General features: G+C 40.2%; 3 protein-coding genes across 5 annotated transcripts; 2 read left to right on the top strand and 1 right to left on the bottom strand.

Annotated features, from left to right (window-relative positions):
• Window positions 1-430: 430 nt before the first annotated feature.
• LOC122006778 (probable protein phosphatase 2C 23) lies at window positions 431-2,906 on the bottom strand. Of its 2 annotated transcripts, none has more exons than XM_042562396.1 (4): window positions 1,390-2,906; window positions 1,187-1,300; window positions 768-1,032; window positions 431-656 (listed from the first exon to the last, which is right to left on the bottom strand). In XM_042562396.1, the coding sequence occupies exons 1-4, from the start codon at window positions 2,815-2,817 to the stop codon at window positions 541-543; spliced, it is 1,923 nt and encodes a 640-aa protein (XP_042418330.1). In that variant the 5' UTR covers window positions 2,818-2,906; the 3' UTR covers window positions 431-540. The 2 variants fall into 2 exon arrangements, with proteins under 2 accessions (XP_042418330.1, XP_042418331.1); XM_042562397.1 differs by having other exon boundaries at window positions 493-663.
• A 1,285-nt stretch (window positions 2,907-4,191) lies between these two features.
• Window positions 4,192-9,293, top strand: LOC122006777 (triosephosphate isomerase, cytosolic-like). Of its 2 annotated transcripts, XM_042562394.1 has the most exons (9): window positions 4,192-4,287; window positions 5,119-5,194; window positions 5,669-5,792; window positions 5,971-6,055; window positions 6,393-6,525; window positions 7,493-7,587; window positions 7,816-7,894; window positions 8,101-8,183; window positions 9,033-9,293. In XM_042562394.1, exons 1-9 carry the CDS (start codon window positions 4,249-4,251, stop codon window positions 9,069-9,071), a joined length of 753 nt encoding a protein of 250 aa, XP_042418328.1. In that variant the 5' UTR covers window positions 4,192-4,248; the 3' UTR covers window positions 9,072-9,293. The 2 variants fall into 2 exon arrangements, with proteins under 2 accessions (XP_042418328.1, XP_042418329.1); XM_042562395.1 differs by lacking the exons at window positions 8,101-8,183; window positions 9,033-9,293 and having other exon boundaries at window positions 7,656-7,836.
• Window positions 9,294-20,997: 11,704 nt separating this feature from the next.
• LOC122006776 (small polypeptide DEVIL 11-like) lies at window positions 20,998-21,870 on the top strand. Its single transcript, XM_042562393.1, has one exon. The coding sequence runs from the start codon at window positions 21,386-21,388 to the stop codon at window positions 21,641-21,643; it is 258 nt and encodes an 85-aa protein (XP_042418327.1). The 5' UTR covers window positions 20,998-21,385; the 3' UTR covers window positions 21,644-21,870.
• Window positions 21,871-22,637: the final 767 nt, after the last annotated feature.

Here is a 22,637-nt window from a genome sequence, read left to right as displayed (position 1 = left end):
ATCTTTGCTGAGTAATCAGAGAAAAGAGTGCTTAACTTACAGGTATGCTATTCACCCTTTCCTAAGGGATCCAATTGCTTCCGCAGCCCCTACAATTTATGTAACTTATTAATCATTCCCTCCCAACTTAATTGTATACGAGTTTCTTAATAAAAACATTCTAAAACTAGATTTCTTAATTTCAAATATCTTAAAAATAACTCTCAACTCGGAGTCATAATTAACTAATCATCATTGCATTACTTTTTTTCTATCCCATAAAATGATTTCGATCTAGATAAAGACGAGACAACCATAATATGAACCCCTTGCTTCATAAATAATCCTTCCTATCATAAATACTTATTAATTAAGCATCATACTTCATTAAACAAACAAAAAAAAAAGTGAAGAGAAAATTGATTAAACATGAAGAGTATACATCAAGAAGCAAAGAATTGCAACTGGTTCTCAAAATTAACTAATATGAACACTGATTAACTTCGGATTTATCTTCATATTAACTATAAATTAATTAATTAATTAATCTCCTTTCATTATTTACAGGCAGGACTGCCACATGGCTCCTTCCAAGGAGATGATGATGATGGAAACATCATCATGGTATTTTCTCCTGTCTCCTTGTGGCACGTCAAGCAATTGATCGAGCTCCATCCCTGAAAACTATCACTATTTTTTGAGAAATTAATTATCACAAAAAACTAAGAAATTAAGTTTAATTATGATTTAAGGTTTATTAAATTCTAATTGAGCATGTTTTAGAATACCGGCTTTGTCGGCGGCCCGATACAACGCTTCTTGGGCCAAATACTGGGCCGGATCACCGTCTGGATTCGCCGCAAGGAACGTTTCAAGTTGGGCTACCACTTCCTTGTTGGTGAAGTACTGGTAGAGGCCGTCGGAGGAGAGGATGAGGTACTTATCCTTGGGCCCCACTTTGTGGTAGCAGAGGAAGGGATTGCAAGTGATGTAAGGCGAGTTGCCTTTGTAGTCGATCCTGAATGGCTCCAGCAGCGCAATGTTCCATTTTGGCTGGGTTAATTAATAATGATGACAATTATTTTTCTTCTCCAATAATAAAATAAAATTAGTTTGCTAAAAAAAAGATATTTTAAGAATAATTTTCATTTCGATGATAATAAAAATGACGGAGGATCTTTTAATTTTTGTGGAAATTATATACAACCTGTTTGAGATATCCTGCTCCAAAAGCCCGGGTAACCTTCAACGATCCCTTCACTCTGCCGTTGAAAATGGCGGCTGGGTCATCAGGGTGCTCACTTCTGATTCTTCTCAGTTCCTGGTTTACATCGAGAAGCGAGAGATAGGTCGATATATCCGTCGAATTGTTAGTAGTTTGGTGAAATTAAGTTCGATCTCGATGCTTACTTCGGCGTTGGAGGTGCTGTGATCCGTGGTGAGCTGCAGCGCCACCAGCTCCTCGTCGTCGTAGGACTCGAGGTACTTCAGCGTCTCCTCCCTCAGTCCCTGCGTGGCCTTCCCGACCAAGCTCCAGAGGTCGGGGTCCGCCCGCCGGGCGAGCACGGCGCGGCTGTCGCCGACGTTCATCAGGTACACGCCCTCGCCCTTCATCAGCATCACCAGCGCGCAGGAGCCCATCAGTGCCAGCTCCGGGTTGGTTGCCGCTCTCTCGTCGGCCATCTGCAGGAACGCCTCTTCCGTCCTCCTCAGCCCCCGCGAGAGCGCCTTCAGCACCGCCCTGTGGTCCACCGCGCCACCGCGGGAGGTGGGCTTGTTGTTTGGATGCGAAATTTCTGGGTCGGGCATTTCGTCGAGCACCTGGTGGGCGCCGGCGGTTTGGGGCTTGTCGTCCCAGAGCAGCCCCTTGAGCTCCTTCTGGATGGATCTGTAGAGGTTGGCGAGCAGGTATTCAGTAGCGTCGGGGCCGTTGAAGCCGTCGTAGATGCCGACGAACACCCACCCGTGCTGCTCCGACACGATCACGTGCGTCCTGTCCTCGCCGGCCTTCCCCTGCGCCCAATGCGCGTGGGCGTTCGCGCCGTCGTACGAGTCGGATTCGTCGCCAATGGAGTCGAAGTTGATGTGCTCGTTGCCGCTGCTGCGGATGGTGGTCGAATTGCTGCTGAGTTCGGTGGTGGAGTCCGGATAGGCCGCTCCTTTGGCGGCGATTGTGGTCCGAGGCGGTTCCTTCGAGGGACTATAACCGGGATTGGCTTCGGGCGTTTGTGCGATGCAGATGAACTTGGAGGCGGCGCGGGCTATGCGTTCGGTGATGCAGCGGAGGAAATTGCGCCGCTGGAGGTCGGCGACGCGCTGGGACAGAGTGCGGTAGTTGTGGCCAGAGGAGGAGGAGGTAGAGGGACGGCGATCGAGGTGGCCGGAGTGGAAATCGCGATCGAGGGGCCCGGAGTTGAAGTTGTGGATAGCGCCGGAGAACGATCCCGACAACCGTGGCTGCAGGGGAATCGAGGCGAACGAGGAGGAGCTCTCGAAGGAAGCGGAGGAGGGGCAAGCGAGGTCGCTGCGTTGGAAGGGCTGCGCCGTCGATAGCGGCGTGGTCACGTTGGCGCTGACCGCTGCGCCGGATATCAACCGGATGGAAGCGCTTCCCCCGCCATCGTCGCTGTGGTTGATTCGGAAGGAGTCGGAGACGGGCCGGGAAAGCTGGGGCACGTCGGAGCCAACGAAGACGAAAGAGTGGCCGAGCCCCTCGTAGAAGGCCTCAGATGCGACGGCGGCCGCGCCACCTCCATCTGGGCGACCACTGCCGAATTCTTCCTTGCGTTTACCCATCGAAGTGGAAAGAGAGATCACGGCGGCCGGCGGGAGGAGCATCGGACTCTGGAGAGAGCGGCAGAGAAAAATGGAGATGGAGAAGAATGGAGAGTTGACATTAAAATAGTTTAATGAAAACTCTCCTTCCTGTCGTTGACATTAAGATGGCTATCTCCATAGCTTTTATCATTAAAATTAATATTAATTTATAGAGGAAAAACTAATTTATTAATCTAAGCCACACGATAATTGATTTTTATTTATTTTTTAAATAGTTTAATTATCAAGGTCAAACCGCATTCGATGCGATTGCGAGGGTGGTGCAAAATCCAGGGCTATTGGGACGCGTATCGCGGTGGGACCCACAGGCCGGAGGGTGTGTTGCGGTTGGGATTGCACAGGGGATCGAAGCCTGCTTCCAGTGGGTTAAGGGGATCTTGATTGGATGGAATGGGAATAGAAAATGTGAAAGAAATGAAAAGTTGGTACTTTGATGGTGGATCCTATATATTCAAATTCTTTAAATATTAAAATAAGTTATTACTCAGCCTATTAGGGTATGAAAGTTTTTCTATTTTCATTCCCTATTTTTATCATTTTCATTCTCATTCTTATCTAGTCATTCTATCATTTACCTCACTAAGCTTGTCTTATCTATCTAATTATGTTTGATATGGGTATGACAGTATGTCTGAAGTCAACCTAGCTCATTCCAATTGCTTGACTTTACTGTGTTGCCTAGTTCAATTAGTGTTTTTTTTCCTCATTTGATCCTTTGGTTGACCTAATCCACCTATTTCATTTGGCATATTCAAATTTATTCCCTCGTCTTTATCTGATTTGCTATATTTTTATTTGATTTACACTCAAAGTTCATTCACATCAATCACAATGATTTTATTGTTTGCTTGTTTAGCAACGCATCCGAACCTACTTATGCCTAATTACAACCAAAATCTCTAAACCGTAAATTTTAAATCATAACTTAAGACTATTACAAACCATCGAATTGTTGCGTCTCCCATCAAACCGAAAACCTTTAACACCCTAAAACTTCAAACCTATTATAGCGATGGTAGATTGGAAGCATGATCACTGCACGAAACAAAATTTGAATCACACGAAATTGATGGTTGAAGGGCAACACTTTTATTCAACAATGTCTTGATGTCACTTGAAACATAATGGGCCATCGGCCCATCATGGAGGCCTACCCTCTTACGAGACCATTTTGAATGGGCGGGTACAATTGTCGGGTGAGTGAACTAGGGGACGTAAAAGGACGCGACGAATTCCGGTTTTGAAGATCTGCCGAGTCAGATCTCAAGAGTCGTGCAGATGTTCTGATCGGATCGGTCGACCGAAAAATAAGGGGCAAAATCGTAATTTAGTTACTCGGTTTTGCCCTTTATAGATCAGCATTCGCTGCTAGCGCGAGTGTTGACAAATATCTCGATTAGGTTTCATCGTCAAAGCTTCTGGTTGCGGAAAATGGCCCGGAAGTTCTTCGTCGGCGGCAACTGGAAATGCGTAATCCTCGAAATTTTCATGCTCTTTTGTCCTTCTAGTTGATGGATCGGGATCGAATCCTTCCCGCACTTGTATCTCAGTTTTGATTTTGGCTAATAGTTTCTGAGTCCCGAAACGTGGTACGATTTTTATGGCCCTTATCGATCTCCATGTCCTTCTCGGCGGAACCTAGAAATGCAATTTTCATGCACTTTTGTCCTTCTAGTTGATGGATCGGGATCGAATCCTTCACGCACTTATATCTCAGTTTTGATTTTGGCTAATAGTTTCTGAGTTCCGAAGCGTGGTACGATTTTTATGGCCCTTATCGATCTCCATGTCCTTCTCGGCGGAAACTAGAAATGCGTAATCCTCAGAATTTTTCCGCTCTTTGTTATTATTTTTGATAGATCGGGATCGTATCTTTGCTGCACTTGTATCTCTGTTTTGATTTGGGCTAATAGTTTGTGAATTTTGTGGTACGATCTGTATGTTCCATGCTCTTCGTTGGCAGGAACTGGAAATGCGAAAGCTCTGAATTTTGCCTCTCCTTGTTCTTATTTTTAATAGGTCGGGATCGTATCTTTGCTGCACTGGTACCTCAGTTTTGATTCTGGCTAATAGTTTGTGGATTCGGTGCACGGTCCAAAATTTGTGTTTATTATCAATCTCCTTATATAATCTGTTTGGTTTATTGACTGGTTGATTTTGTTTGAATCTATCTCGATTTTAGTTAGTTTTGTCTCTCGATCCTCTAACCCCGTGTGCTCTTTACTGCACGATTTGAAAAAAAAAAAACTTTTTTGACGGGATAATGTGAAAATTTGTGGTGTTTGACCTTTTTGTCTGCAGAATGGGACGGGTGAGGAAGTGACGAAACTTGTCACCACACTGAACGATGGCAAAGTTACATCACCTGATGCTGTTGGTATGATTATGAATCTTTCTGTCGATCTTAGAGTTTGTTTGGAAACAACACCATACTTGTTCGCTATTTGGATGGTAATGGAGTGCATGCGTTCCTGATTTGATTTACTAAAGGAAGAGAGGCTGTCTTGTTGACAATTAAATTTGACCATTGTAACCATAGATTGGACCTATTTCGTGGTTGTGGTGGTATTGACGATGAAAATCAAGTGTGCAATTAGTCTGTAAGCAACATTGCATGTATAATTTACTGTATATTCAACGTTGTAGTTCCCCTAAGTTTACATGCTATTACAATCGTTATCTTCAATTGACTGTATATTCTGAAGCCAAAGCATCTCCATTCTTAGACAAATATAATGACTTGGTGTTGTTGTAGAATGTTCGTCTTGATGCTTTCTATTTTGTAAGTGAATATAGTATACAGACAACCTTTATAAATATATGAAACCTTGTATTTTTATCACGTATGCAGAGGTTGTGGTCAGCCCACCATTTGTATTTCTTCCTCTTGTGAAAAGTTCATTGCGATCTGATTTTCATGTTGCGGCACAAAATTGTTGGGTGAAGAAAGGTGGTGCTTACACTGGTGAGATCAGGTAAGATTATGTTTTTCTTTGTTGAGTACAATTGTTAATCTCACTGTTTGAAGGAAGAGATAAACTGTTGTTTGTTATTCATGATCTATGATTGGAAAAATAAAACAAGGTTCCTTATTTTGTGAGACAAGTCCTTTCTGATTTCTATTTCTAAATTTGTTTGGATTTCCTTGTGCAGTGCTGAGATGCTTGTAAATCTTGACATTCCTTGGGTCATTCTTGGACATTCTGAACGAAGGGCTTTGTTGGGTGAATCAAATGAGGTAATTTTCCTTTGGAGTGTGGACTAGTGGAGAGTATCTATATCATAAAAGAGCTGTGAAATACTTCAAATGCTGGATTAAATTTTATTTGTAAGTTCAATTTATGACTTACGAATTGGTTTTCTTGACATCAACATATAGAGTCATTTGACTGAATACTGTTGAAGATTTTGATTTGCAATGCCAGAATTGGAACTGATATAGAAGGATTATGTTTCTTGTAATCTTTTTTCTTATTACTATCATCACTTAGATGCAATTGGTTCAACTCTTAGGAAGTCTATAAATTTGATACAGTAGTTTTCTGCTAATGTGATTCATTGTTTTCTTGGCTTAGTTTGTTGGAGACAAGGTTGCATACGCAGTCTCTAAAGGTTTAAAGGTCATTGCTTGTGTTGGTGAGACACTTGAGCAGCGTGAGTCAGGAGCCACCACGGAGGTTGTTTCTGCACAAACGAAAGCTATTGCAGGTACTCTGCATGAGCTATTCAGACTTGCTGGTTGTGTTTTTAGTAAATGTCCAAACTAAGATAGTTATACTATTTTTAATAAAAAATTTTGCATAGTTGTTCTCATTGGGTAGTGTGATTTATCCCTTAGCTATTTTAAAACAAGTTTCCATATTTTCTCTGTGGCGGTCATTCACCAGTTTTGTGACACTACTTGACAAAGGTTAGACAGATATAGGTTGAAAAGCCCCTTACCCTTTGTCTACATTTTTTTCTTTACAACATGTTTGATCAGTTCAAACTCAACGACCCTGATGAGTCCTATCAAGAAGAGGATATGTTAAGTTTATTTGAAACAGTATTGTGTTAGGTCTTGTTTTTCAAGTATGACTTGTTGATTACTGATGGAGAAGAAAGGTCTTCAATTAAGTTATGGACATGAACCAAGACCATAAAAGGATTATAGAACTGCAGAATAAAATCTATGTGATTCAAATGATAAATTCTGGCATCAGCTCTAATCAACAATGCACCCTTAGATTATAATGCACTAAAAGTTGTAGGTATCTAATCTGAATCTCATGAATTAGCAATCTGTGTTCTTCTGTGATTTGGAGTATAGTGAGTTTCTCATCCTCGTTTAATTAAAAGAAAAAGTTGAAAACTAAGGTAAGACATCCTTTGTAGAGGACAATTCAGGTATACAGTGAACCTTTCTACTCCTAGTTGCAGCTTCAGCTGCTTATGTAGTATCATATGTTGAATTGAAGAAAACTAGGATTATCCTCCAAAATTGAAAATGTCATATACCTTGGAAACCAAGCTTCATTTTCAAGTGATGCCAAACAAATTCCTTTAATTGTGCATCTCAGAAAAAAAAGAAGAGAATCCTTTTATTGTTCTTGCTTTAACTACTAGTGAAGTATGGACCTCTCATCCAGAATGCACTTGTATTTCTAATTTACCTCTATTGCTCACAATCTTACAGACCGGATTTCTGACTGGACCAATGTAGTCGTGGCATATGAGCCAGTTTGGGCAATCGGAACTGGAAAGGTTGCTACTCCAGCTCAGGCTCAGGAGGTACTTTCTGTGGCCATGCTAATAAGTTTCCTGTTAAGTTCTCTAGATAACAGATTGACAGCCAATAGCTTGTGCACTATTTGTCCTCTCCAAATGTTGGATGCCGAAATGTCTCACCAATAACTTTTCCTGCCGAGCTATGTTCAATTTTTCTTTTCTTTTTCTTTTTTAATAAAAAAAGTAGTTTCTAAATGGATCCTTTGTATAATGAACTCCCTTGATGCTTAGGTCCACTCTGAATTACGAAAGTGGCTTCAGAAAAACGTAAGCGCCGAAGTTGCAGAATCAACTAGGATCATTTATGGAGGTAAACAATACATTATTAACACGATTTCCCCTGTTTCTTTCCAGCAAATTTTTTATGATTTGCATTCATCAAAGTGAATTAAAACCATTCCCAGCATTTTCTTCTTCTTTTGCTTCTGTTTTAGGTTAAATAATTGTTTCAATTAGCTTTCCCACCCTTGTCTGTGTTCTATGTGTAAGATTGATAGCACACATGAAATCCCGCAGGTTCTGTAAATGGAGCTAATTCCAAGGAACTTGCAGCACAGCCTGATGTTGACGGGTTTCTCGTCGGAGGGGCTTCTTTGAAGGTTTGTATCTTTCTTTGATTGTTAGCATGTACCTATGGTTTAAGCTTTAGTTTCGGTAAATAGTCATATGGCTTTTGCAATAGTTACCAGTAATCGTATAGATTACAAGTTGGCTCACTAACTAAATCCATACAGCTAGAAGTGGGTGCAGTTTGGGTTACTGGTTTGATGAGAAAAATCAACACCAAATCAAAATATTTGGTTTGAAAAATTCAAATCGAAACCATTTTGGTTTGGTTTTGATGTTGTTCTGTTTGCAACCGTAAATTGCAAAATAAATACATACTAACCAATCAAAAACTACTTTCAAGCACGATTTCTTATGAGAATAACACTATTAATACTATTGTAATTTAATGATTATATTGATTACTGAATATACCAAATAATAAGAAACTGCACTAATTAACATACTAATACTAATTCATCTATATTCATATACATATTATAAAAGCCTTTGATTTTACAATTTGCATAACCTCAAATCAAAACCAAACCGAAACCCATAATTAGCTAGTTAAATTGAAACCAAACCAATAAACTGTCAAATTGAAATTTTCATTTGGCTTGTTTTATGGATTTTGGATTGCAGATGCTTACCCTTAATATTCAGCCAAACGCTGCACGTAATTCCATTGCTGTCTAAAATTGATCAACCCGTGTTTGACCTCATAATAATCCTGTCTGTTTCTTGATTGATACTATTGACTTGATTGAATTAGACGAGGCCATGCGACGACTTAGTGAATTCTGTTGATTTGGTTGGATTAACATTCATTCTCTAAATCTAAACTGAAATTTGCTGCTTGTTGCTGTTAAATCTGATCATTTTCTTCTGCTTTTTCACAGCCTGAGTTTGTGGACATCATCAATGCCGCTACTGTCTAGTCCTCTGCTTGAGAAATTGTTGCCTCTTTTTCCAGTTGAAGTCTCATGACATTAATATTTTGGATTCGGAGCTTTTCTTGTGACTGGGATAAGCTAACGATATGAATAAGCCTTGATGTAATCCTTCTTATTAAGGCCCGAGCATGTTGGGGTACATCACATGCAATTTTTGGTATAATATCAGAATTCAATCCAATTGAGTGCTTGTTAGCTGATGTTAAATATTCCGTCTCTTATCTCAAGTATTCATGTCTTTAACTCTTTGCTTGGATACTTTCCTCGCCATCCACCTAAGGTCACTTTTTTTTTTTGCATTCTCCAATAATTTGAAGTGACCTGAGACCAGACCATTGCCCCTACCTAATTTCTCAATCAAATTTATCTACAAATAAGTCCTAAAAATCTCGAGAGAAAAAAACAGAAGTTAAAAATAGAAAAAAAAAAAAAGTTTAGACTTCAAGTTATATCTCCAATGTTCTTGCAGCAGGAGGCTGCCATTCCAAAATACATTTATTGAAATATTTGTGCAACAGTATTGAAATGATTAATCTACCAGTCCAGTGTGGTTTTTCTCTAATGCAGTTTGTTGTGTTTAATTTTGTACAATTCCTTGCACAATCTCCCCGTTGACCGATGATGACCCCATCTTCCTCCGCTACTGTTTTTTTGCTTGGAGGCATCCTTGCTCGTGTTGTCGTTGTCTCAAAAACCTCGAACAAATTTATTGTAGTTTGTTGGTTCGACTGACTTGAATGGGCATTCTCCGAGAACCCGGATTAAGTCCTCTTGGTGCAGCACCTCCTTCACCAGAAGCAGCTGCGCAATCTGGGCAACCTAATCCTTATGTTCCTTGATCAATTCCACCGTCTTTGTATGCTTCCGAGACCCATTCCCTGACCTCTTTTCCAATGATGGCTCATGTCTTCTTGTTGTCAGGCTTCCCTCTGGGGAAAAGAGAGAAGACCAACCTTGTCGCTGAAACCATAGACTGCAACTCGGGCATATGTCATCTTGGTCATTTTCTCGAGGTCGTTCTGAGCTCCAGTAGAGATCTTGCCCAACAGTACCTGAAATCAAGAACTTCAAGCAGGTCAGATTCAGAACAAGCAAAATGGCAAATTAACATTTGGGAAAACCATATAGAACATCGAATCACCATGACAGAATCTAGTTATCAGAACGAGATGAGAGAACAAAGGAAAACAAAAGAACTCAATCGCTTCAGAAGCGTTTATATATATAGATGTATGTGTTCTTAATTATGAAACTCCCTTCAAGAAATGCATCTTTTATTTTACTAGCAACAAAAACTAGCAGACTCCAACCCCCTCAAAAACCTCTAGCAATCGCCACTCCTCTGACGGACATTTTTCTCACTTGTTGGAGGGATTTATCTGATAAATGCTACCTGAGTACGTATGATGTTTGTTCCAAGCAAACCCACAAAGAGAGGAATTTTTATCAAATGAGAAAGTAAAAGAAAAACATTGTAGCAAGTCAGAAATAGTAGTAAGATTGGTTCTCAATAACACCAAAAACATCCAATTTTAAGTGCATCCAAATTAGTTGTGAGCTTGCTCAAATCATGTGAATAGACATAGAGCAATCAACCGCTAACACTTGTAATTAGTATAACATGATACTTGCATTTATTTGCATTAAAAAGGCATGGTTTCAGTCACTCAAAAAAAGGCCCAAAAATGCATAAGCTAGAGAAACACTTTAGTAGCACAAACTTGTAAACACAAAATTTTAGATGCCAACTGGGCAGCTACTTGGTATTTTTGTAGCTGAAACACTGAAAAAAAAAAGTTGTGACTTGTAAATTTAAACCAGGTTCCAACAGCTTGTTCTTGAACTCCTAAAAACTAATCTGCAAAAAATAACATTCAAAATATAAAGAAAATAAAACTGAACTATTAAAAAAATTAATGCATATCCAGATTATAGAGTCCACGACTAATTATGTTAAAACAATAAAGCTTGTGTGTGCGCTAAGAAATATATACTTGATATTTCGAAGAGTAAAACTTTAAGCAAACCGCACTATCAGCCTTGTGTAATTTAAGCAAGTCGAAGTTTTGTTATCACGTATTACTATCATTGCTCTAAATTTGATGGAGTGCTCCTACCAAAACGTTAAGATCCTATATGCTTTGATAGAAAGAAATCACAGATTAAATTGGTTGACGCCGAGAAAAGATTAGGTCAATCCAAGCAATCATCTTCCTCTAGCCTCTAGTAACAAATATGAAAATTATTTGCTCTAGCAACTCTTGACATTGCTAAAAAGAGTGTTGAGATAAATTAACTCTGAAAATAGCTGCATAATCAACTATAGGTCCATGCTAAGTCTAATACCACTCAACTTATACATATCCTAGAGCCGGAGAAACAATAATCTCAAGATCGAACTTGATTGTTTTTCAGAACTAAAATCAAAGGGGAATTAAATACATAAAAGGAAATTTTTTTAATGAAACAAACAATACAGTTATTCTAGCTTAATATTCCTGATAAACTGTATTAGACTTTATTTCTTGGCATTCTTCTGCCACGGTGTTAATACATGTAAAGATCTTGGGTGACAGATACACTAATAAAACAATAGATAATATGATTTATTTTCCATTGATTTATAAATCTTATAAGTTATTACAATGAACAAAATAATATACTAATAGATCCCTACGAACCTCTCTTTGGTTAGAGGAACCAAAATAATTTGAAAAAAGCATCAATACCAGTATAAGTAAGGGACCGAGGACACTGCGAATTCTTCGATAGGTTTTCCTGAAATCCTTCAAAATCATCTGTGTTTGAATCCTATATAAACAAACAAACATAGGTAAATAAATTGAAATAGAAAAATTTAACTGAATATTTGCTATTAAATAATTTGAACAACTGTAACATCATAATCATAAAAAAAGAACAGACAGGCTTATTTTGGATACAACAATACTGCCTCAAATGAAGGGCTTCAGCAGTAGCAATTAGCTGAAAGACATTTTCACATTAGTTACAGAATATCCAAAAGGTGATGCATGTAACGGCTCTAAGTTGAATTTTTTTACCCTACCTATAGCAAGGATACACTGTCTTCCAAAGAGATTGCGAAATTTAATTTTATGAAATATTGTCTGATTATTTAAACAACTTTGAAGCAAACTCCTAAACTAATACTTCAAATGATTATTAGGAAATGAGGAAGGGATCTCTAGAGCGACCTCGTACTTGTGAACTAGAACTACTAGGTGAAATGGCTTTAGTTGTGTTGATTCAGCAATACAATTTTTACTTCAAATGAATAACTAAATAAATAAGAACTAAAATTTTCACAAGTTCTGTTGCAAACTATATGAGCATCAAGATATACCTCACAATCACTAAAGGTACATGACTGATCTCAACATAAGCCTGTGCCCGTCGGCGATGCTTGCTTGTGACTTTTGAAGACATAAATTTGCCAACTCTAGCCCACAACTTTCGGTATTTTGACCTGGTCCACTGCTACACTGGGTATCATAGTAGGACCCTAAAAGGCCTATTTTTATGCTACTTATCTAAGAAAGAGTTGTTTGACCTAGAAAAGCAGAAATTCAAAGATAGCGAAGGCAGTGTTCAGTATTCACTAGTAAAGCTTGGTTCAATCTGTCCGAAGCACTAATGTTATTTAGTGACAACAAAGTTGAACTTTCTTTTTGGCCACTGGAAATTCTAGGTATAGAGCTTCAGATGGCATTTCATGGCAACCACAATCATGGGATGATGGATGACAAATTTGAGTTTCTCGGTAACAGTAGAATTTGCAAAATATTTTTAAAAGACATTCGTCTGCTTATCCTATTTAAAAGAAAGCTTATCAAGACATGCTTCAATACATTTGGTAAATTTGAGTGGTAAACGAGAAACAAATTTCCAATTGGCTAAATTAGTGTTTTGATTCTTACTAAGAAAATGTTCCAAAGACACGCATGTTGTACTTGACTGAAATTGTATGACTGTACAGTCTTGTCGGCTAACTAGAGGGAAGTGAATAACTCTGTAAAGAAAAATAAATCTTTCTCAAACTCTATAGCTTTATAAGATTCAATACTTGTATAAAAAAAAAAAAGAAACTAAATAAAGAAAGGAAGAGACATAAAATATTTACTTGGTTACAGCCGGAGAGGTTGTTAATCCAAAGAAGATGAAAAGCTTACTAATGTCTCCTTCAGCCAGAGAAGCTTCTTACAGTAGTTAAAACACTCAATTACAGAACAAGACTGAAAAGAAAATCAATTACAACTGTTGTTCTCAACCATTGGGACCAGAGCTGTATTTATAGTCTTTGTCTGGGTGCTTGGAAGGGTTCCAGGCGCCTCTAGGGGGATAAAATTTATCTTCGTCGCAACGCAGCGCGACAAGTTGCGTTTGGATAAAATTCAATTCCGGACGCCTAGACCAGAAAGTCAACTTCTAGTTGACTTTTTAGTCCGGGTCTTCCGCTCACATTGGTCCGGGTCTTCTGCTTCGGCTCTACTCACTTGAGTGATCTCAGCCATCCGGAATAGGGCTCACCCGAACTCAACTTCCGACCTTCTAATAATCTTCCGCTCCGGCTTCTCATCCCTCGGAAACGCCACGCGCCTCCTTTTCGTCCACCCGCGTACTCTTCCGCAGCATCTCATCCCTCGGACGCACCGAACCCGTCGGCTCTCTCCCGTGTCGTCCTTCTCCTAGCTGCGTTTTTCGCTCGACTTCCTGTGCTCCTAAGTTCCGACACACTTAGACACAGGGTTAAATACCAACAGGACCTAACCTGACTTAGTTGATCACATCAAAACTACCTTGGGGCATTAACAATCTCCCCCTTTTTGATGTGTGCAATCTCAAGTTAAGTTAGGGTAATAACAAAAACAAATAATAACAAAGTAATCAAATTAGTAATTTAATAATGTGTAAAAAATTAAATAAGTTACATTACCCTCCCCCTAGACTTAATCTTCACTTCTCCCCTTTGATCACATTATAATGGGATAAATTCTACAAAATCTAAGGAATAAAATCAAGAAGTTTTTTTAAAAAAGGTTTAAGTTCTAAAAAATGTGAGAGTTTTAAGCTTAAAAAAAACTCTATTTTTGCATTTGGATAACTAATTCATAAAAAAAATTTGAAAAATTATTTAGATAAAGTTTCATAGAAAAATAAATTTACTAAAAGTAACTCTGTGAGATATTTTTTAAAAAAACATGAAAATAAATTTTATTGATAAGTGAAGAAATTTTCTTTATCGGAGAAATTAAGTTCTGAATAATTTCTAACAGAAATTTTGACAATCAATTTAAAGTATTAGTTAATTAAATGCTTCACAGTTAGTCAATTAAATATTTTATTTCAATAATTGACTTCTAGGTTGTGGCAAGATACTATACTTTCTTGGTTATTGGAACAACAACCACTTCTAGACAAAGTCTTTTAAAGAAATCAAATATTTAATTTGCTCTCTGAAAGCCTTGGATAAAAAAAAATCAATCTAAATATGATTTTGGAACCCAAAATAGATTCCTTCCTACAGGATTAATCAAAAATTTCTTAGGAATATATTTTTATGATATTTTTCTAATTTGACCCTTGTGGTATTTAAAATACCAATTTAATGCATTGTATTTTCTAACATGTTGAATATGTGAGCTTGCTTGATTTTTTAAATTTTCTATTTCCTTTTTTAATTTTTTATTTTCAATTTTTACTTTATCGAAATCTTCTAATCGACAGGAACCAGCTAAGGTTGATTTTAATTCCTTATTTTCTTTTTTTAACTTACAGTAATTTTTCGATAATATTTTTACAAACTGAAATAACTTGTCAGGAGGAAGAGACCGTATCTGACTTACCTTGTCGATCCCGTAATCAGAAGCTTCCCCTGAAGTGTTGTTTTCTTCTGATATCGCTCCCCCTTCATCAATGCTCTTGATACTCATTTTACACGAGCTTGCTTCGTCTTCATCTTCTTGGTGACTTGCCACTAGCGCAAGTCCGACGATTGCTTTGATCTCTTATTTGGACGATGTTTTGTCTCATGTCGCCTTTAGACTTGTATACTTGTTCTAGGCTGCCTGCTTGTTCTTTTCCTTGTCCTTGTCCTTGCTCTTCAATTTTGGGCAATTATCGTTCACATGTCCTTTTTCATTACAGTGGTAGCATCTTACTTTTCTTTTTCTTTTTGTACCCTGTATTTGATTAAATCTTTTAGAATTAAATAATTTTTAAAATCTACTTACCATGAATGTCATTTCATTGTCATCGAGAGAATATTCAAAATCTCGTTTGTCCATCTTTGCCTTTAAGGTAATGTTGTGCTTTGGCTCCTTCTTCAGATCTGCATATCTCGTTTCATGGACTTCAAAAGTTAAAAATATTTCTTCTAAAGTACTTGATTCTAGATCCTTAGATATATAATAAGCATCTACTAATGATACCCATTCAGTAGTCCTAGAAAATGCGTTAAGCGCGTACCTTAGCGAATCTCAGTTGTTTACCTTTTTCCTGAGATTCGTGAGTCCGGTGATGAGTTCCTTTATTCTTGAGCGAATCTCAGTTTCTCCTTCTTCTAACTTGATGTTGCTGATCTAGTTCCTGAGCAGATCCCATCTCGCGAGTTTTGCCTCCGAAATCCCTTCGTGTAGTTCTAGGAATTTTTCCCAGACCTCCTTCACTAACTTGTAGACTCTGATTCGGTTGACTTCTTGAGGTGGTAAAACGCTAAACAGGTGAAACTCCGCTTTGCCGTTTTCTACGAAATCGGCTTGCTTCTTCTTCATCCATTGGTATTCTTCTTTACCCTCAGGTGCTATAAAACTGAATTTTATTATTAAAAGTAAATCGAAATCTGTCTTAAAAAATACCTCCATCTTTTTCTTCCAGCTCACGAATTCCCCCTCGAACTTCGGTAGGTAGATGTTCGGTCTGATCATCTCGTGTGCTTCGTTCGGCGGTTAGTTCTCCTAAAGTGAACCCTCTCTGATACCACTTGTATGACCATTGGCGGCTGGTTAGAAGGGGTGAATAGTCCTGCTGAATAGTCTTGCAAAGAAAAATGAACTTTCCTCGAACTTTATAGCTTTATAAGAATCAACACTTGTATAAAAAAATAAGAAGCTAAATAAAGAAAGGAAGAGCTACAAAAGGTTTATTTGGTTACAATCGGGGAGGTTGTTAATCCAATGAAGATAAAAATCTCACTAATTCTCCTTTAGGCGGAGAATCCTCTTACAGCAGTTAAAGCACTCAATTACAGAACAAGACTGAAAAGAAATCATTACAAGTGTTGTTTTGAATCATTGGGACCAGGGTTGTATTTATAGCCCCGGTTGGGGCACCTGAAAGGGTTTCAGGCACCTCTAGGGGGATAAAATTTTATCCCTATCACAACGCAATGCGACAAGTTGTATTTGGATAAAATTCGGCCCTTCCGGGCGCTCGGAAGGGTTCCGGGGGCCAGGATTAGAAAGTAAACTAGCTGACTTTCTAATTCAGATTTTTCGCTTTGGTTCCGCTCGTATTGGTCCGGGTTTTCCGCTTCGACTCCGCTCGCTTGGATGATCTCGACCATCAGGAATATGGCTCACCTGAACCCAACTTCCGACCTTCAAGCAGTCTTCCATTCCGGCTTCTCATCCCTTGGAAACGCGGCAAGCCTCCATTTTGTTCGCCCACGTACTCTTCCATAGCACCCCATCTCTCGAACGCACCGAGTCCGTCGGCTTTCTCCTGTGACATCCTTCTCTCTAGTTGCATCTTTCGCTCGACTTTCTATGCTCCTAAGTTTCTGCACACTTAGATACAGGAGTTAAATGCTAATAAGACCTAACCTGACTTGGTTGATCATATCAAAACTATCTTGGGGTACTAACAAATTATCGTTACTTGCATGTTAGGAAAGACAACCTCACGCTTCTTAGGTTTAATTTTCAGCTGAAAGGTAACTTTTTTCTGTGCTGCTATTGAATCAATTATTGGCAAAACAAACATAAGAGTAATACCTTTCCCATCTGATTGTTTGTTCTCATCGCCTTTCGGAATTTCCTTCCAGTCTAGTAGTTCTCGTAATCTAGAAATGACGAATCAAAGCATAATACAAATGGTAACAAAATGATGCATTTACATCGAAACCGCATAAGACTAGAAATATAAAATTTTCTCAGTCTTTCCGTCGGGTGATTCACTCGAAAAGAATTGCCCAAAAGTTGGACTTGCCAAGAGGAATCTACAATCTCCCGAGCGATTCCCTTTTCCAAAATTCCGACTAGCTTCTGTTGAGGTGACGTAGCCCCGTAGAGACCGCAATCCTCCATTGTCCCCATGCAAGATCGGATTTTGCAAAGGGACTTCTGTCCAGCATCCAGACCTCGCATTGGCACCACCAAAAATCCTCCCTAAAAAAATATTTGTTTACATAATAAAATTTATTTATACAATAAGTAAGATATATATACCTAGCCTCACATTCCGGACGGTGGGATCATTTCCTCCTAGTGCTCGAAATAATATATATAATGGGATTATATTTGTTTATATCTGATCGATAATAATTCTAATTGCAGCTGATCTATGTTATCCAAAAATAATATGTCATCGGAGATTTTTAGGACTTAGTTGAATTTAAAATTATATAAAATTTAAATTCACTTAACTGTTGAAATGACCTGAGTTGATAATCTCAAGTTGTCAGCAGAAGTTAGTGTCTGCCAAGTGCTTACCATAGACTTCACAGTGGCTGACCAGACGAATTAGCTGTCGACCAAGTGAAATAGGCTAAGGCCGACCAAGCAAATTAAAGGCTTCTCCGATCGAAAGTAGAGGCTTAGGTCGACCGAGCAAAGAGGCTAAGGCCAACCAAACGAAGAGTTAGACTGAGCGAAGAGGTCGACCGAGCAAAGCTTAAGGCCGACCGAGCGAAACTTAAAGTCGACCGAGAGGAGCTTAAGACCGACCGAGCGAAGAGGCTGACCGAGCGAAGCTTAAGACCGACCGAGCGAAGCTTAAGGCCAACCGAGCGAAGCTTAAGGCCGATCGAGTGAAGAGTCCGACCGAGTGAGTTGAAGGCTTCTGCCGAGTGAGTTGTTGTCGAGAGAATTGAAGGCTTCTGCCGAGCGAGTTGCTGCTGAGCGAGTCGAAGGCTTCCACCGAGCGAATGGGCAAGCGAACAACTGAGCGAAACGATCAACAAGGCGAATGCTAGAAAGCAGTTGGACGAGTGAACTGAGCGAATCTCACTTCGAACCACCTTAATCTTTTTATTAAGTTGATTTTCAACCTCATTTTTATAGAGAACAAATTTCTCTATAGCTTCATCCTTACTTTTGAGAAGATACACATAACAGTATTTTGTGTTATCATCTACAAAAGTGATGAAGTATTTATTCCCATCACGTGTTGGTGTACCTTTGAGGTCACACACGTCAGTGTGAATTAGCCCAAGTGGTTCGTTGCTTCTTTCAATATGTTGAAAGGATGACCTTGTCATTTTCGCTTCAACACAAATCTCACATTTGTGTTTTGGGTCAAGGTGGAATGTAGGTATGTTTTGCACGGTTATTAATCAACCCAACACATCGTAGTTAACATATTCTAGTCTACCATTCCACAAACACGAAGACTCAAGTATATAAGTGGAAGAGCTTTCATTTGTATTTATATTAGGCTTAATCGTCATTACATTAAGCTTAAACAGTCCATCAGATACATAGCCCCTTCCTACAAACATTCTATTCTTGGACAATACAACTCTGTCCGACTAAAAAATAATGCGAAAGTCATGCATACTTAACAATGATCTGGACACTAGATTCTTCTGAATCTCCGGAACATACAACATATAGTTCAGAGTGAGGTCCTTGCTCGATGTCATCTTCAGCACTACTTTTCCTTGGCCCATGATATCCGAGGTTGCTGAGTTCCCCATGAACAGTTTGTCTCCAGTGACTTCTTCGAAGTTATGGAGCAACTTCTTGTTGCAGTACACATGTCTAGTGGCTCTAGTATCGATCCACCATTGTTGCGGGTTTGAACCGACCAGGTTCGGTTCTGAGACCATTGCACAAAGGTCATGCATTTCTATTCCCTCGTTCAGGTTGGCCTTCTGTTTCTTCTTCGGTTTCCTGCACTACGAAGATTTGTGACCCACTCGGTCACAGTTGAAGTACTTTCTAGAGAACTTCTTCTTGCTGATGCCTCCTCTGGGTCCCATCTTGGGAGATTTGGGATTCTTTCGTTTTGAGTTTTGACCATGCTCGACCACGTTGGCTTTCACAGTAGCCTAAGAGAACATCTTTATCTCTGAACTCTTGTTGTCTTCTTCGATGCGAAGTCTAACAATGAATTTCTCTACATTCATCTCCTTCCGCTTATGCTTCAGGTAATTCTTGAAGTCCTTCCAGCTGGGAGGCAGCTTCTCAATGATAGCAGTCACCTAGAAGGTTTCACTCAGAACCATCCCTTTTGAATGAATCTCATGCAAGATCACCTGAAGCTCTTGGACTTAGTTGATCACCGTTTTGGAGTCAACCATTTTGTAATCCAAGAATCAGCCCACGATGAACTTCTTGGCCCCTGCATCCTCCGTCTTATACTTCTTTTCCAAGGACTCCCATAACTCCTTAGCTGTTCTCTTCATGTTATACACAGTGTACAACGAGTCGGCAAGATAGTTGAGGATGTAGTTTCAACAAAGGAACTCATAATAAATCCATGCCTCCACTGCACTGATGGTATGCACATCAACATCCTCAGCATGCTTGGGAGGGTCCTAGATCAAGAAACGAGCCAGGTTGAGTGTGGTCAAGTAGAAGAGCATCTTCTGCTACCACCCCTTGAAGTTCAGTCCACTAAACTTCTCTGGCTTTTCGCCATGATTGATTGACACAGTTCAAATCGGGGCGGAGGGAGCCATCAGATGTTGGGTCTATTACACCTCAACATTCTGTTCTGTAGTCATCTCAATAGAACCAAAAGGCCAACCGAGTGAAGAGTCCGACCGAGCGAGTCGAAGGCTTCTACTAAGCGAGTTGCTGCCGAGCGAGCCGAAGGCTTCTGCCGAGCGAATTGCTATCAAGTGAGTCGAAAGCTTCCACCGAGCGAATGGGTAAGCGAACAACTAAGCGATTCGATTAGCGGGGCGAAGGCTAGAAAGCGGTTGGATGAGTGAACTGAGTGAACCGAGGCCGGCGACGAATGCAGTTTCCTTGAAACAGATTTGCCCCACCATCAATTGTGCTTTGAGGTTTTCTCGAAACTTCTGTTTTCCAAGATACAACTGTAAACCGTGATTCCCCCAAATACTGGTGGTCACGGTGAACTGAGTGGTACCCGAACTACCACGGGGGCTCCGTCGAGCAAAAGTTGCACCACAGAGGAGGAGGGAACATAAGTGGAGAGTTTCTACTGCTTTTCTATTTGCGTAACCTTTTGCTTGTGGTCGCAGTTTCCTTATATAAGAGCTCAGACCAATGATAGTGTTAATGATTATTATTTGTCAGCTGTATAACGCCAACGTTTCACTCAGCTGCATTAATATTTCTTTAATGCATCCGTTTACCTTGGCTGTATTAATCTTTCTTTAATGCATCCGCTACACAAGCAGTAAAAAAATTTACGTGGTAAAATGTTGGTTGTTCTATTTGAACAAATTTTATCCCGACCGATCCGACATTCGGCATGTTCCACACACGTCAACATGATTCAATACAATCCAGATCTTGAATTTGCACCCTCTGTGTACCTATGTGTGAGAGAGAGTCTATCCACATATATTTATTCACATTTTCAATACATGTAAATCAATATAAATCAACTTATTTATCTTAGAGCTCCTAATGTTAAATTAAAATCTCATTCATATTAAAATTTCATATCTCTTCCCTCTCTTCTCCATTAAAGAATCTCCAACCATCTATTTATATAGATGGGGCAGAAATCTGATTTAATCATGCAACAGGCATCTGCTGCGCAACAGCAGGAGCGGCTATTTTGAGCTCTCAAGTCGTTTTCCTGCCTCCCTTTCTTTTGTTCTCATGTTCTCCTTCTTCGCTTCCTGATTTGTCTATTTTTCTTTTCGGATTTAGAAGAGAAATAGCTTTTTTAATTGTCGGTTATCGTGTTTAATAAAGATGTTGAATTTGTACTGATGTAAGAGACAGTCAGCAGAGAGGGTTATGCTCTCTTTCTCCTCTTTTATGAACTCCATCATTGAGATTCTTACTTAGCAGAACGGCCCTGTGTTGCTCTGTTCTGTGTTCCCACACGAGCATTTCATCGGACAGGTGAGCGGCATGGAGCTGTGCATGGACGGGAAGTGGAGGCTCTCAAAGAAGGACGGGCGGAGCGCGAGCAGGACCGCGTGCGAAGGAGGTCCCGGAGGCGCGTTCCTGAAACCGAAGGAGGTGGCGGGGCGGCGGAGGCACGCGCTGGCGGCGACGACGAGGTCGTTCTCCAACCGCTGCGCGGGGATGGTGAAGGAGCAGCGCGCGAGGTTCTACATCGTGCGCCGGTGCGTCACCATGCTCATCTGCTGGCGGGACTACTCTTGATCGATCGAACGATCGGAGCGAGACAATAGGATAGATGATGATATATTAGATCTGTTCGTTTTTTGTGCATACCTTCGATTTTGCCCCCTTTTTTTTCTTCCGCTTTAGGGAAAAACGCAGCGATCTGTCGAGTTCAAATGGGGGGCAAGGAGCGGAAAGACAAAGCGAGTGTGTTTCGTAAAAAAGGCACCTTTTTAAGTTGATTAATTTTGGTTCTTCTTCTTCAACCTCTGTTTTTTTATTGTGCATGCTGGTTGAATGATTCGATTTCTGCTCAAAAAGGTCACTTTTTTAGGTGCTCCTCCTCCTCCGCCTCCTCCTCTTCGCGCCGATACGAGTTGACAGATTTTACCGATGGATTAGCTGGCGGTGGCGGTGATGGCGTCGACTGACACGGTGAGTTGTTGGTTTCCGCGACGAATTATTTGTTTATTTCTCGCATTGAATGGGTTGCGTCAGTGGAGCGTATGGGAACGGAGGAGCTGCTGGAATCATAAATTAAGGGCGTCGGGAATTCTGAGAAGGAATCAAACAACGTGTGGCGGAAGAAGGGGGGCCTCGCGATGCTGCTCGCAGTCGTCCTCTTCCCCCCTGTTCCTCCCCAATCTGACACGCCATTCCATCGATTAATCAAAAAATAACGCACCTAAACGAGATCACAATCGACGCTTTGGGCGGCTCGAGAACCGATGGCGCTGTCTGCGACTGCAATGCGTCCCCTCCCTCGCCTCGGATTCTTCCTGTGCATTGGTACTGCCATCGTCTCCTGGTGCGCTTTTGGAGATCGAACTCGAGGAAATCATTGATTTTGAACGGTGAAATGGTGGGATTAAGTTGATGAAGATGCTTGGTGGGGGACAGGGACAGGAACAGGAACAGGGCGAGACGGAGAGAGGGAAGCGAGAAGTTCTTGAGGCTGCCGTTGGGAGATTTTGTCGAAACGATAACAACGTCACGTGATCGGCACATGATTGGTCGAGTACGGTTTGGCAGT

Source organism: Zingiber officinale, chromosome 7B (assembly GCF_018446385.1).
Source record: "Zingiber officinale cultivar Zhangliang chromosome 7B, Zo_v1.1, whole genome shotgun sequence".
NCBI lineage: Eukaryota > Viridiplantae > Streptophyta > Magnoliopsida > Zingiberales > Zingiberaceae > Zingiber > Zingiber officinale.
Note: the sequence above shows the minus strand (reverse complement) of the source record. Positions and strands in the feature narration are given on the sequence as shown.